Below are 16,666 nucleotides of genomic sequence, written 5' to 3'. Positions count from 1 at the left end.
AAAGATATCGCAGGGTTTACTAAAATTCCATTAATTGCAATAAATTTCTAGAATTATATAAGTTGGGCTCACTAGCTACCTAACATAGAGATAAAATTATCCTACATAAAGATTGCTTTCCACATTGCCATTGTTAAAAAAAACACGTTTCTTCTTAGTACCTATTAAGACACATTATTCAGAACATTAGCTTAAAAAGTAGTTACAAAAACCCCCACATTTAGATGTTTTTTAACTGCAAACCCCTCAATATTCTATTCGTTCCTTCAGATATTATATACATAAGTGTTTATCTTTGTAGATAAACAGTAAAAGATTTTACAAAAAACTTTTACAAAGATTTTAGAGAATGTGTTAACCATTTCACAGAAGAACCTAGAGCATCGTTCAGCTTCTACCTTATTTCATTTACTAGAGATCTGTAAACCCATCCATAGTTACTAGTAGTGATCTAAGGATAATTAACTATCCAGCAGATGGGTCTTCTAGTTACATGTCAGTAAACAGCTTTGCTAGAATTCTTAACAATACTTCTAAGTGGCAGCATAGAGCAAGAGAATCGGACTCTGGGTCTAATATAGAGTCTGACTTTAATTTTTAAAAAATTGTCATTTTCTTTAAAACAGATTTTAAACCAAAATTTGATGCAACAAGGCTACTATTTCACAACATTTAAAGACAGGCTCAGTCTCACAATTAACAAGTGTGTTGTATAAATATAGTAAATAACTTTTTAAAGAACTAATTTACATTCAATAATGTCAGCAGAATCAGGCCTGTAGCACTTTATTTTAGTGCACAGAAAAAAGGGTGGGGATTTTTTTTTTTTTTTGACTACAAACCCAACATTTCCTGTTCTCCATAACATGACACACACACTGATAAGCCACAACTGACTGAAAAAGTACATTCTAATAGAAAAATATAGGCTTTCACTAACCCTTGCAAAAGTATATTTGCATATAAATTAAGTTGTTCTTCTGTCCAAAAGCCTTCCAGAATTTTCAGTTACAACCATTAAGATTTTACCACATTTCATTAAATTTTATTCAAGGCATTTTAATCAATTTATATTTTGGCTTTATTAGTTTGTACAAGTGAAGAATTTATGAACATTTACTCAAATAATATCTTCTGAACAAGATTAGGGAAAAAAAACTCAAAGTCATGACAAACAAAATACACGTCTGATAAAAGTAAGTTTGGCATTGTACCAGGCCTCAAAGCAACAGTCCTTCAGTGCGGCACTCAAAAGTAGATACATGTGATGCAGAATGTATCGGGATAGCCAAAGTTTAATTTAGTTGAATGTATTAATAATTTTTCCCAGATATTTCAAGATTTTAAGTCAAACAGATATAACACCTTAAAGAAAAAAAAAGTTAAAAACTTTTAGAGCTAAGTATCTTTATTTGTTCTTTGATTTAGAGTAGCTAAACGAAATATGAAAAAGAAACACACACTCAGGGTAGTTGAGAAGAATAAAACTCACCGAAATCTGCAAACACGGACTGTCCAACAATTTCAACACCACTAGGCTTTTCCTTACTTTTTCCATCTTTAGAGAAGTTTCCATCCTATCAAACAGGACAAAGATGATGGAAAAACTGAACTGCGGGCTAAGTGATAAAATTTGACTTTTGAACCAAAGAAAATACACATCAATAAAAAAGTGCTTAAGCAGATAATACAGCGACATCTCAGCTATGGAAAAAAACGCACTCTCTGAAAATGGGGAATGAATTTTTGCATTTCTAATCCTTCATGGAATCTTGTGGAAATCCAGTAATAGTAATATTTAGATACAATTGTCCATATATTTTGCTGTGTTATGAGGAAGAGACTGGGTTATTTCAGCAACACAATCTAAATCATAATTAAGTGATTATGAATACTAATGTGCATTTATGCATACTGACATGTGATTTTATAGATGTATGTAATATATAAACCCACACCTGTTAAAAATAGCTTCTGGTTCTCCTTCTAATTAGGAAATAACTTAATTTTACATTAGGCCTGATTTAGGTCTTGTTTTAATCGTCTGTTATTAAAACCCAGACCCTGCAGAAAACAAAATTCCAGTATTTCATCAGAAAGACAAAAGAGGAGTGCGGGATCCTTGTTTATCGTAGAACTGGATCACAACTGGAACAAAACCATTTAAAATGTTAAGTTTTCGTAGCCAAGTAAGGTGACCTAAGACCCAGTTTTCTAGTCGTTGCAATCAGCTCATATGAAGTGCTGTGCACACAAGTATACGTAAAGCCATTGAGACAAATGATACTGTTTTGTAGATTATGTATAGTTATCCATATTGCTTAGTCATGTTACAGTCAGTTTGTAGACTTTGCAACTCTGGAGACAGTTAGTGCGTGGATGTTTGACTCTGTATCTTTACCTTGACATATAATTTATAATGACTCAGATGGGGGGGGGGGGGGGGGGGGGGGGGGGGGGGAAATTGAGGCAAATCATCTCCGTGCAGAAAGGAAGACTAAGCCTTGTGCTCAGTTGGCCAGAAATGCATACATCATATGGGCAAATATTTTAAAAGCATTTAATGGTGCATTGATGAAGGGAATTACTTTGCCTAGGTTCGTAGAGCAATTGAACAGCTTTTAATGGATCCATTACAGTATTTTAAGATTGATATATATGCATACATATTTTTACTGGGTTGATTCTAAAGAATAGAATTCTTTCTTTCTAAAGATAAGCAAATCTATGCATACAAAACATATAATGCAGCATAATATTTGTAATACATTATTTTGGAAAATCCAAAATTTGTAAGAAAATTAAAAAAAAAAAACACACACATATACAGGAGACAGGTCAAATGCCTTCTGTAGTCACTAACACTCAATCCCTCAAGAATTAAATTAGTCAAAGTCAAAACCTGTTTATTTTTAAGTCTATATAAAAGCTAGAAATGTAGAATTCATGACCCGCTGCTTTAAGAAAAAAAAAAGTGTCTAATACAGCTTTCATTACTTTTGCCTAAAAATTAGTATTCAGAGAATATCTGGCAGCTATTTTTTTTTTGGTTGGTTGGGTTTTTTTAAACTTTTTCAGTTCAGCGGCTAGTTGAAAATGGCCACATTGTCACAGACAAGACTACTTTCTCCATTCTACAGTGACTCACTGTGATATGATGGATAAATTTTCAGATAAATAAAGCCTCAAAAACTGATCCCTTAGCTAATGAGAAACACATTAAGCATTTTCTATTACTAAAAAAAAAGGTAAACTTTTAACATACACATGCTAAGATTCTTAACGATAGTCCTTTTGGATAACAGATTTAATATAAAAGATACACTCAGTTTCAAGTCAACTAGTTTAATTAGTTGTTATTAACAGTGAGGTTCTTCACTGACCCTGGCAAGGTTAGGGAATACAAGAGCAGAATCTCAACAACAACAACAACCACCAAAAAAAAAAAATCCATCGATCTATTTCTCCCCAACCTTGAATTGCATTTATGATATCTGGTTAACATAGGACTCGGGATTTTCTCAGCTGTAACTTGCATACGTATTGTAAGGGTTAGAAGTGGGATTTTGAACCTCTGTCCCACAAAATCTTACCCAAGACCCGAAGTCATAGTTCTAAGAAAGCTGACTTAAAGTAATAAAATCTTTGAGACAGCAAGAATACAAAACATCTGATCAGCCTTTTCTTCATAAATCACCATGCAAGTGTCAGTAACCTCCTAGAACAGCTGATGACACACCAGGAGTCCTGCTAAGGTGTATGAAGGCAGTTTGATTGATTTACTTAGTAGTCATGTTAAAAAATCTGCAGAGGAACTTATGCTGAGTAAAAGATCTCCAGTGATATTCTGCAGTCTAAATGCAATAGTGCAGTTACTGCCTCAACATCAGTTTCACTCATTTCTGAAACAAGGAATATCAGATCACTTTTTTTTTTTAAAAAAAAATATTGTCTGTGTTTTAACAGAATGGTTATTTGGATTTTTTCTCTTACCTTATTTATCCACATCTCAAACTGAATGTTTTGTGAATTTGGTGATGTAGTAAGGAACAAATCTGCAAGGAAAACCAAAAGAGAAATAAAATATTTAACATTAGACTACACACACAAATATCTGATCACTCAATAAAGAGATATAGCTTCTTTAAAAATACATTACCTGTATACAAGTTATAAATATATTATATTCTAGTGATGTTAAAAACCAAAAACCCCCAAAACTATTTTCATCCCTCATACTCTTCTGCATAAATAAATATACCTTCAGCACTCGACTTCCGCATTTGTATAGTTTATACATAAATCAAGTTCGCCTCACATGAGCTAGTAAGTGCTGGATGTTATATATGCACACTGAAGAACGTTCCTTAATAGTAAAGACAGAGACAGACCCCCAAAGCTAGAAAGAAGTATACACCGTTATGTTTTTAGTAAGTCAAAATTAAAAATAAAAACCTACCAACTATCCTTTTAATTTGGATATGTTGAATTAAGCAACAGCTATACTCTTGATAGGAGGAGAAAAGGAGATGGAGAAATATTTCAGGCTTCCTCTACACTAAAATTCTCTTAAACATCAAAACAGTGCAGAAGAATGCTTCAGAGGATTTGGCTGACAATGCCTACTTAAAGAGGAGCTTATTCATTGCCATTTAGGAAAGCACCCAAATTAGGAAAATGGGAAGAAAAAGCTTTATAAAGGAGGTTGGGGAAAAAAAAAAAATCCAAACACAGGGAGGGTAAGAAATTAAAAAAAAAAAAAAAATTATGTCCAGTATTAAGAAGTCCAGATTTAAAGAAAACTACTTTTTAGACCTAAGCACTTGTCTTCTTTTTCATCGTCCTCCTTGCCCCCTGCAATTTACAATACCACTATTTGAGTTAGAACACAATGGTTACTTTGCAGACAGAAAAAAAAAAAGGCATTAAAAAAAAAAAAGAGTATTAATGCTTTACCCTGAGGTGGTCTACGGAATAAGCAGGTGGATTGCTGTACAGGGAATTTCAAATGGCACAATAAGGGGTATTGTCTTCCAGGGGAAGAAGAAAAAAAACCCCAAGCCCTGAACACCCACACCCAAACCATAACCCCCACACCAAACAAACAAAAACCCCCAAATGAAACATCACATACACACAGAAACCCCAAAGATTTTGCTTACACGTTTCTGCCTGTCCCCCCACTTGAAAGGTGTACCATTTAATTTTATTCCCCTGAATACCTGAAATGGCAATTTCCTTTAGAGTATACACATGAGAAGCATGATAATGTGCTTCATCGGTATGAATTATATTGATACTTAAGTATTTCCTGAAGGCAAGAGACAGAAGTAATGGAAACAATCTGAAGATATCATAGCTGTAACTTAGAAAACATATACAAACTTTCAAATTTTAACTTTGCACATAGAAAGAAGCTTGTGCAATATTGTTGATTACTATCAGATATAAACAAAAAAAAAATTTTAAAAATCTCATACATCGGGGGGGTGGGGGGCAGAGAAACATGGTGCAACAGAAGGCTTAACTCACTTTCCTTAGGCCAAAATGCCACTAAATTTTTGAAAAGAGTTTTTGAGCTTCAAATAAGTATTTCAAGTAGGGTTGTAGTATATTCATGCCATAATTTGTACTGCAATTTGCAACTAGTTATGGGCTATGTTGCTTACAGATTATGCCATAATAGGCTAAACAGTGTCATATTTAAATACATAGCAAACGACTTGCATTTGATTAGCAAATGTAACAGGTTGCCTAACCTTCAGCAGACATTTTGTTGGCACTGTAACTGTTTTCCCACCACATCTCCGGCTCGGTTTCATGCACTGCAGAACTGACCTCTCACCTTTAATTGCTAAGTCCATCCTCTCTCTGCCCAGTCCTCTATGCAAGGAGAGATCTTGGGGAGCATTAACTCAGCATTCCCACTGGTAATACTATGTTTATACATGTTTTGTGACTCTATCCCAAAATTAGACAAAATGGCATAGCTGCCAACACAAGACATAATTCACCCAGTACTATCATGCTAGAAATTCAGCTCTGAACAGTTGGTTATTACTAGGTTAAATAAATGCATCAAGTTTTTACGCAACACAGTTATGCTTCTAGGGTGGAAAAAACAAATAAAAACAGCAGCTCTGAGCTATGCTGGGGGCGTTAAAGTCCTTAGCTCTAAATCATTTATTTAAGGTTAAAACAAAGTTCATTAAAAATAAAAACAGCAAAAATAAACCAGCACTATTTCTTGACTAATTTAACATGCAATGGAATTTCATTTAACAATTATTCTTGATTTAAAAACCTATATTAATGCAGCATGCTATGACAACTTCTCAGTAAAAAAAAATAAAAGCTTTTCTTCAATGGGAAAATGCAGTACCACCTGTAGTATCTTTACAATAGAGCTTTTTGAATAAAGAGAAATTAATGTCCTTAACATCTTAATGGGAAGTCATATAAGCACTACTATGAATTGAACTATCTATATGTAGTAGTACATCTTGTTTTTATTTGAGCTTTACAGAGTAGATGTATTAGTTACAGCTCCTCAGAGAGCATAATGGCCATGTTTGACTCAAAAGACATTGCATATTGTTCATCCCAGACAGAGTTATAACAGGCCACAAAAAGCCAGGCACTCGACATGACTGGGCAACAACGATAGCAAAGTAAACTGCAAAGTATACTGACCCTAATTTGGAGACATAGCCATTATGAACTCACTCAAGTATTAGTGAATTACTTGTAACAGAGTATGTACGGTTACTGTATATTACACATATGCACTTATTTTGTAAAAGCATGTAACAGAGAGAGATTTGCAATGGATTTTTCTTCTGCGTTGAAAAAATCCACTTTCTTTCCATTCTTAGTCTGAAGCATATTATATTAGTTGTTTTTCCCTCCTCGTTTAACCTGATTTCATAGTAAGCGTATGGAAATATTCAGAAATATGACCGCACAGGGAACTGAAATAATACAGGAAGGCAAGGAACAATGGGCATATAAAATCCCAGGTGTTAGGACCAGAATCAAAAGCAGCTTTAAAATAAACATTAAACTCCATGAGGGAAAAAAGGGATGAGAAAACCATGGTGGCTGGGACGTCACACAACTTAATAAAATCAAAGAATACATTTAGCTATCTGCAGTGTAGGAAGAATAAATCAGGATACTAAATGCAAGTCAAACTACACAGCGCTAATAGAAAGAGGATAATTTAAAATATCCAAAATGTTTACTATGTTAAAAATGTGGAGGTGCTTACAGATTTAAAGTCTTTGTTCAGCCGCTGTACAAACCAGGTATTTTAATGTGAACACTTGTTCCACACAGAGTAGGAAAATAGAGCTATTTTTTCAGAGGCGGCAGTTTACCATACATTTCTTTGGTTTACAAGAGATCAGTGCTGAATACGGCCCTCTACAGTAGCTTTAAGATGATTAAATGCAGCAACATGCCTGTTTTGCACTGAACTCCCTCCCACCCCCAAAACAGCTTCTCTTGAAAGTTAGTAAATTACTTTTGCCCTTTGCTCTTCTTCATCTACTCCTGTCTCTCCTTCTTCCTAATTTGAGGGATATAACGTTGTATACAACAAATGGAACCAACACACCAAAGCAGCTCCAAGGCTGCTGTAATATTACACTGCACTGGTAAAATGCAAAGGCAGGCAAAGCCAGCAGATAATCTTCCAGAAATAGTATAGAGGAGCTAGTGCCACGCTGCTCCGAAGTTAACGCAACAAGCTGTGATTTCCCATAGGACGACTTAATACAGGTACAGCAACACCACCTCTAGTTCTAGAGCCTGCTGAACCAATTCAGCTGAGATGTTACTGCCAGTTGTCCTCCTTTTTATCCTTAAGCCTTCTTAGAAGCTATGCGTCTCAAATGCTCATGCATGTTTTTGCAATTAAACCCTCTGGTACTGAAATAAAATCGAATGCTTAATATTTACAAGCAATTTTCCATTTTGATCAAGAATGTCAGAGATTTCAAAGCAAGCAAAACAAAAACATTTCTTTGCAGCAGCAGTGTAAAAATGCAATGTAATTTAGACATTCCAAACAACTGTTTACAAATTTGTATAGTTCAGAATTACAAATGTTTTCTCCAAGTTTGTAGGAGAGAAACCTGTAAGAAAAAACCAAGCCCTGCCAGGTACAGTGTTTGGAAATCATCAGGTCTAAAATGTTACTTCCAACCTAGCTATTTCTATGATTCTATGCTGCTTTATTATGCAAGTTTTTGTCCCTAAGAGCCAAAAGCATGTGAGAGAGGAAACAATTAAGAATCTATGCAATTTATAAATATCTTTTTCTGTACAGCCATAGCAAAACCTCCTTGCAAGCATCTCCTTCCCAAAGGAACGGTGTCCATGGCAGACATCTCTCACCACTATTGCTATAGCTTTCCCTGTCTATTACTACTAAATCCTTTAATATGCAAGGGCTGCAGAAGAGATGGAGCCAACAAATGCATTAAGGTCTGCATGTTCAGTACTTGGATTACACAATGAAGACATACATGGTTCATTTCTACACTTTTTGTATTTTAATACCCTAATAATCTTGAAAACTGCAACACTTTCATCTTGCTTCTGGCTATATCAGGAAAAGTCAATCTCTTTCCTACATGCAACGCCTATCATATTACATAACCTCAGGAAAAGTCACTTGTCTAAAGATACGCTGCCACATTGCCTTTGAAAGGCAGTTCTGGTTGCAATTTCAGCTGTAGAAAACAAAATCATTTGCACACAGATCTCTAAGTTTAAAAAGCATGGAAGAGTATTGAGTGCCGTGTCAGAAGGCTCTGTTCAAACGCTGATGAACCTAACAACAGCACAATGTGAGATATTTACAAATAAAATCAAATAATCTGGAGCTCAGCAATCTTTATTTACAGAATAGAAAGGTGATACTCTGGATTATTTTACACGACAACAGGTACATAAAGGGATACTAAAAGCAATAGGCAAGGATGTACCTTTAAACAACCCTATGCCAACTGTAGATTCTGGAGATACACAATGGAAATAGGCAATGGGAGGAGGAAAAAGTCAGTCTGGCCACTCTTCCTACTGCCACTGCCAGAGAAGGAATATTGGGTTAGCTGCATGGACCACTAGAGCAAGCCTGCAGGGCATTTCTTACATTTTTAATTTGTGACATGATGTAGCAAAGATAACTAAAATCCTTGATAGTTGGGATGGGGGAAAATCTCCACGTCAGATTCAGGCAGATTTCCCAAAATGTAACACCTACAGCCCAAGTGAACAGCTAGAAAAAAAAAAATTGGTTTCTCTTAAACAAATGAAAAATGAAGCATGTTCACATTTGTTTTCCTATTTTTGATTTAACGGGCAGTGATTAACATAAAAACAACATAAACAATCGGAGAATTCATAAACAAAGTTCAACAGCCTGGGAATAAGATAAAGACTCAAGGAGGTTACCCAGCATTTTAGATCTACAAGACTGAAAACCAACCTAAATATATACCAAACACTTAATACAGAACACACCTGCCAGATGCTGTGAGACAAAACCACACTGTATTAGCATTTGACTCACAACTTTACTTTCCCTAAAAAGTGACTTGGTGAGCAAATTTGGCTATTCTTTGAGTTAATTGGCTTAGTAATAAAATGCTGCTATCCAGGCTCTACTACATCTTATTAACAGTAAACACGTATGCTGAAAAGCACAGAATACAGCATTCATTCTTACATAAAAAGGAAATGGAGAATTTCTGTTTCAGCTTGAAAAAGGGAAGATATTAAAGTACTGTACTGCAAGCTCAAATAACCTAACGCTTGTTACAGAGGAAGCACAGCAGTTCCATCCATCTTTGTTTGATGGGATCAGCTAATTTTGACATCGCATCAACATACAGCCCAGTGAGGACTGAAAAATCTCCCCAGAAAGCTACATAAAACTTGTACAGCTAGACTGCATTTAGTGCCTTTAGATCTACCTTGTATCAATGCCAAAGTAATCCCAGATATGTCTACAAACACTGAAATAAAAATTTGAACACAGCGCACCCATATCTTGCACTAGATCCATTTCTGATAATTTTTATATAATACTTCTAACAGAGCATTATGTAACTACTAATGCTTATGGTGGCCCATCTCGGGCACCAAAAGCATGGCATTCTTGCCACGGGGGCTCAGAAACTAGACACTTACAATAAAGATGCCCAATAATCACACACTGAGAGTCCAACACGTAACTGCAATGGGTTGTCAGTCATGACAAAGGAATTCCATAGAAAAGATGGATTAAAATGCAGGACAGCATTCAAACACCTTGAACATGAAAGCATTTCTACTCTTCCTGCAATCCCTAGCTTCTTACACCATATGTCTTACAATTTTTCCTGCAGATGGAGAAATAATCATATAGGTAGTTTCCAAGCAAACAGCTCTACACCCAACAGCAGGTCCATCTCTGATCCTTATCCCACAGTATTCTTCACACAGTCAATCCTAGACTCCTCTCAACCCAGTCTTGCAGAATCGTTTAGGTTGGGAAAGACCTTTAAGATCATCAATGGTTGCATTATGCAACTATGCTTCTCTTCTTCCACACACCATTAGGTCAGTCGTCCTCTAATAACTTCAAGTCCATCTGTTAACATCCTCTTCTTGCAGAAATTAATCCGGTGTTTGCCCCTCATCATCTCTGTCTAAATTCCCTACCTTCAGCCTAGATTTCTTCCCCACCTACCAACTTCTATTCCCACGTCCTGTGCATCACCTCTGCCTTTTGCCCCCTGCTCTCAATTAGGCATCCAAATGCTGGCAATAGTCCAGAGCCACAATGGAAGGGAAGGCTTCGATAATGCCTGTCTATGGTATGTTCACTACTGACGGCTGTTTTAGAAAGGCAGTAATAGCAATTAAGGAAAACCAACACCACCACCACCTCAGTTGATATTTCTAAAACCTGTTTCAAACTGGCTATATTTGGATGTATCTTTTAATTAAAACAACAAAAGCAAAGAGACCTTGCTATCTTTCAGGAAGAATGTTTCAAAAGTAAGTGCTAGATCACTAAGAAAAAAATTGCCCTAAGTATCAAATACCAAACCAAGTCCACCATGACTTTGGTCTGTAAAAGTGGCTAAGCAAGTGTAACTGAACATTAGAAAAAGTTCAACACAGAGGTAGGTAGAGAGCTTAGAAGACTTCAGCCCAGCTGGAAAACTGCAGACAATCTTATTAAATAAAGCAGATAGTATTACAAACCCTACTTCCAAACATTGCTTTTTCTTATTAGGACTACTAGGAAATGGCAATAAAACCTAACTATACAGAATCTGCTCCAAGTTCACTTCTGATTATCCTTGTTATTTTCCTTCACTTTTGAGTGTTATAAAAAACGGTACTATTTATAGATGGAGCGTTCATTTCACTAATGACTGATTTGACCTTTCTGTTTAATGTCAGAGGGCTTTATTTCAGAATTAAAACCCTCAGCATCTACGGTTGTCTTCAGAAGCCACCAGCACACAAGCAACATTAAGTTACAGCTTGATTTCACATTTACTTCAGAAGTTTAAGTTAATAAAGGGAAAAAAAGCTCCTATTTTTAAACACTATCAAAATACACAAGGTATTACCCAATTAGAACATAGATGTGTACACTCCAAACATGCCTAAAAAATTTTTCATTTATGTGGAATAACAGGCATATCTGTGCATATTCTTTAACTAGAAGTTACTCGTGGATATTAATATGCCTGCTGGTATGTATTGGTATGTCAATAACGTATTGAACTAAAAATCTCTGCTTTGCAGTGTGTTGACAGAATAGGTAAGGTAACAACTGTATTAAAACCATTAAATGCCATAAAGTCTAAGGACAAGTAAAAGATAACTTTCCTCTATTTGCATAACAAATTTTATTCTATTTACATTACAGATTGACCCATCGGTAGGAAAAAAAAAAGTATTTAAAAACAGAATTAGAAATTTCACTTACAATTTGTTTAGTTGTGCTTTTAATATGCACAAACCTAATTTTATATAAAAATGTTAGATATAGACAGTTTTATTTCTTTACTACATGGAAATGGAAAAACAAACCTGACAAGTTTTGTCCTTCTGTTCATAAGGTTTTCATTCAGGTAGAGAAACCCTCTATCATTTGGTATTCAGATTTGTTTGTCAAGTTGGCATTAGTACTGTACTACAGAAAATGGAATACATCTACTGCCTAGCTATAGCAATTTAGCTTTTACAATACAGATATGAGTACAAGCACCAATGCTAATGAGTTTGCAATTAACTTGTCATGAATTTTTGGTGCTAGTTACATGAAACAGTCAGTTAAGGAACCACTCCTTCCAGTAACTTCCTCCTCTGAAAAATTTAAGCAAAAAAGGGCTTCATATGTTCCAAACAAGCTAATTTGTGTTTGCAGATTTAAGAAATGTGCTTACAATAAAAGAGGTTGTGAATTTATTCTGCTTTTCAAATGAGTCTTTCAAAATTTACTAAGTGTTTACCAGACCTATTTAGTAAAACAAAATAAACAATTATAAACAACATAATTAAGCACTAAAATCCCTTTCATTATTAAAAATTACTATAGAAAAAATCCATACGTATTAAGTAAAAAGCATCACTTAAATCACTTATAAATTAGGTTTATGCCGAATAGTTATGCTTCTGAATATGCAGAACAGGTGGGACTATTCCTTTGTTTTTTAGCACTTCAAACATGAGTTTTCCGAGAGAAAATTCTGTTCATTTTCAGAACAAAGGCAACAATATTGTTTTAAGCAATAGAAGATGACCACTCAGTGTTAAGAGTGCTTTCAGAACCCATTTTCACATTCAACCTTTCTCAACAAAATGCTGTTTGGGGCAGAACCAATTTACTTCTCACCTACATTAAGTTATTGATTCCCATAAAAATATCATAGTTATATACACTGGGGGGGGGTACTAATAGATCAGTACATAATTAAGAATTTCAAAAGGAATAGCTTTTGAGGCACTTCATACTGGCAATTTTAGAATTAAAACTGCTAAGCAGATAGCACAGGTCATGGGTTCTTCTAGAAAGATTCGGAAAAACTTAAGTTAAAAATAGCTATTTCTTTTCTCTGAAGATCTCTACTCATTCTTTAATTCTCTTCATGAGGTAAATTATGAATAAGAAAAGTGGCATCGGCAAAAGTAGCAGGAGGAGATGCAGCTAATTTGAGCAACTCTGGTTTCATGTTATGAACAGAAACTTCCTGTGGTATGGAACACTGTGCAGGAACAAGTGGAGGAATAGAGGTAACAGGAGATCATGTCACACAGAGCATTTTTAATTAGAGATAGCAAATCTCTAAATAGTAAAAGTAATAAAAACCAAACAAAACTTTACAGACATAGATTGAGGTCCTCCAAAATATATCCTGTGTATCTTAGGATACATTTTTTGCCTCCATCATTTGCTGTAAACTCTCAGGTAAGCTGTTATCAGGGCTCAGAACAGTTAAGAAATTAAAAAATGTACCTGTTCAAGGAATGAAACAGTGACATGGATTACTGAATATTTGTTTTGGAAAAAAAAATATATATAGGAGGGGGCAAAACTAGAGCAAACAATGTGACTGCCCAGGGAAGTGATTGAGTCCCTGTCCCTGGAGGTATTTAAAAGACGTGTAGATGTGGTGCTCAGGGACATGGTTTAGCAGCGGACTTGGCAGTGCTAGGTTAACGGTTGGGCTTGATGATCTTAAAGGTCTTTTCCAACCTTAATGATTCTATTGACTTCAAGTACATACACACAGCCCCACAGTTTTAAAATGCCACTCAAGATAAGTTTTAAAAGGCCAGATAAGTTGATTGCAAATATAATGAGCCTGGTTATTTTAATAGAAAATAAATGCAGATATATTGCACAAAATAAGCTCTGATGGTAATATTGTATGCAGAGAGGCTACCAGCTTCCATCAAGAGGAAACTCACCAAAAAATATAATCAGAGAGTCTGACATCAAGCATTACAGTATCTTCAGAATTCGGGTTTAAACAATTACAACAGAAAAAAAATCACCTCTGATTTCAATGATTGGTTTTCAAGAAGAAAACTATCAACATTTATGCATTTAAACTAAGAAGTGGGAATCAAAAAGAAAACACATTGTAAATGTTCTGGTACATTAGGTTTCTAGATTCCCAAAGCAAAACAACATAAGAAAATTAACCATCAGAAATCAGTAAAGAGACTAGCAATTAGCTTATAGCAAGCTGTTTCTGTCTAATGATTTTTCCACTTTAGTTTTCCCAAAATCAAATTTATGATTTTTCCTCCATTTTATATAAACAGTTCCAGAAATATCTGCAATTATACACACTATGTGCTAGTGTTCAACACAAGACGGGTTGTAGAAAGCACTACTTCCAAACTTTGGAACCACATAATGAAATAAGGCACAGAATATTTAATACATTAGCTACTTTTCATAGCATTCAACGATACATTGACAGATGTACAATATGAAGTTACAGTATGATTCAGAGTCCAAGGCAGTTTGTCTCACACATTTAAACATTTAAAAAATATTTGCAGGGCCATGGCTTGATTTCTTGGTAGAAGACTTGTAACTTTGAGTGCATACAAATAGATTGTTTATTAATAATCCTTTTTATCCAAGTAATTAAGTACTACAATTTTGCCTTAGAAAGACAGCATTAGCCCTAAATGAACATCTGACATTTTAGGATGTTTTAAATAGAAACAATCAAGTTAACCAACTAGAAAAAGAAAGTTACATGTAGCAAAATAATTGCTATCCTAAAAATTTCAACTTTATCTAAAGCACTCTTGATACACCTATGAGAGCTTATGTTAAGATAATGTTAAGTCTAATCAGTATCCACCTAGTGACCTATGCTAAACTTAAACTTCAGCTTGGTCCAAAGTATTTGTCTGAAAATGCTGACTCTAATACAAATCAACAATGGCATAAAGAAAATATGTACATCTATTGTGTAGATTTAAATAGATGCTCTGTATTAGTACCCATCTCTACATCGTTTCTAGGTTGTCTTTATCAAGTCCTTTTACCTATCCTGGCCTCAGTTTCCAGCTATAACACTTTTTTCCTCCATGGTTCGGTTCATGTATTTCAGTTGTAAAATCTTCGATATAATGACCATATTGCAAATAGTGTTTACTCAATGAAACAGTATTCTCTCCATCTCTTGACTAACACTTCTGAAATGCGTTTTTGAAAAAGACTGAGTTCCTTTTTACTTTGATGCAAAGAGAAGTTACTTTTTACCTCCTTCACTGTAAGTCAAAAGAGTTAAGTCCTGTACAAATACTTCTTAAGTCACGTGATGTAAATTTTTCAGTTTGAGGATATAATGTTTTTAAGATAGGCCTCTTACTTGAGGAACCTGCTTTGGAAATGCTCACCTGGAGTGCCATGCTCTATAAAATACACCTGATATTAATCTGTTCAGACAAGACTATTATTAGCTTCAAGATTATTTTCTTAAGCTAGCTGTTAAAAAGAGCTAATGACAAGTGTGAGTATGTATTACTAGACACCCAGTAGCCCTATTCTAACAAGAGTCACCACATTTTCTCCTCATCTTTCAGTCTATCTCAGTGCATGTACAAACGGGGACACTGATGGTAGGCAGGTTGACTAGACCATTTCCAGACATCCCTTCCAATCTTAGCCATTCTGTGAACTAGATACTCCTCCCTGGGGCAACACATGCTTAATACACATGCAGAAGACACTTGAAAACTTTGTATTTACTTTATCTTTACCCATAAAGCACATGTAGACCCTTTGGTACAAGTTTTATACTGCAAATTTTTGCATAGATTATATAAAATTCCTGTCTTAACTCAAAATTACTTATTGAATTAAAAATTATAAAGAAGCTGGTATTTCTACATGAGGATGCTTTACTTAAAAACAGCAGCAGCATTACTATCTGAAACAGCCTAGTTTATATCTCACCAAGAAAGATTAGTATTATCTTTGTTTAGTATTATCTTTGTTCTGGTTAGTGGATTTTTGGATTATAAAAATCCTTACACAGTTAGCCTTTCATGAAGCACTGTTAGGGATTAAAAATATCTTTATGAACATGTTCTCATATAATGAAATCATAACAATTCAACTTCATTTTACCCAGAGCAGGAGAAGCGTGCCAACTAAACGCTCTGTTCTGAGGGTTTAATATCAGCAAGTTGGAAACGGGTTAGGCAATAAACAAGCAAAAAGATTCTTAGCCCAGAGAGGATTTTTTCTTTTTTTATGTCAAGCACACTTTAAATCTCCTAAGCTGTTTATAATGATAGAGTTGCCAAAATTAGCCCAGCTGAAAATCATGGAATTGGCTGCATCTGTTACAGAATACAAAGAGCCCCAAAACATTGCAGAATATTAGAAAAAGGTCTTACCCCCCCCCAAAAAACCAAAACCCTGATGAGTAAAGATGGCATATTCTGCAGGTTTGGTTTTTATTCGTAAACAGAAAACAGTGCATCCATTTTAGGTATAACTGTATCTTCATATTCATGAATAGTAGCATTGCCTGTGAGCAAATACTCTGAATTTTTCGGTCAAAAAGTACCACAGCAGCAGCAAATGTCATGATTATTAAGTCTTTTGGACAACAGGATT

The 16,666-nt window shown here is 35.0% G+C and overlaps 1 protein-coding gene across 2 annotated transcripts in view; it reads right to left on the bottom strand.

The window, feature by feature from the left end:
• The window catches only part of ITFG1 (integrin alpha FG-GAP repeat containing 1), a 90,130-nt gene that overhangs the window by 58,891 nt on the left and 14,573 nt on the right, over nucleotides 1-16,666 (bottom strand). For both annotated transcript variants that reach the window (XM_075714970.1, XM_075714971.1), the window contains 2 exons: nucleotides 3,994-4,055; nucleotides 1,493-1,577 (listed from right to left, as the gene is read on the bottom strand). In XM_075714970.1, the coding sequence (XP_075571085.1) occupies nucleotides 1,493-1,577; nucleotides 3,994-4,055 (147 nt within the window). The remainder of the gene's footprint in view (nucleotides 1-1,492; nucleotides 1,578-3,993; nucleotides 4,056-16,666) is intronic.

Source organism: Pelecanus crispus, chromosome 8 (genome assembly GCF_030463565.1).
Source record: "Pelecanus crispus isolate bPelCri1 chromosome 8, bPelCri1.pri, whole genome shotgun sequence".
Taxonomy (NCBI): domain Eukaryota; kingdom Metazoa; phylum Chordata; class Aves; order Pelecaniformes; family Pelecanidae; genus Pelecanus; species Pelecanus crispus.
This window is presented reverse-complemented; position numbering and strand designations above follow the sequence as displayed.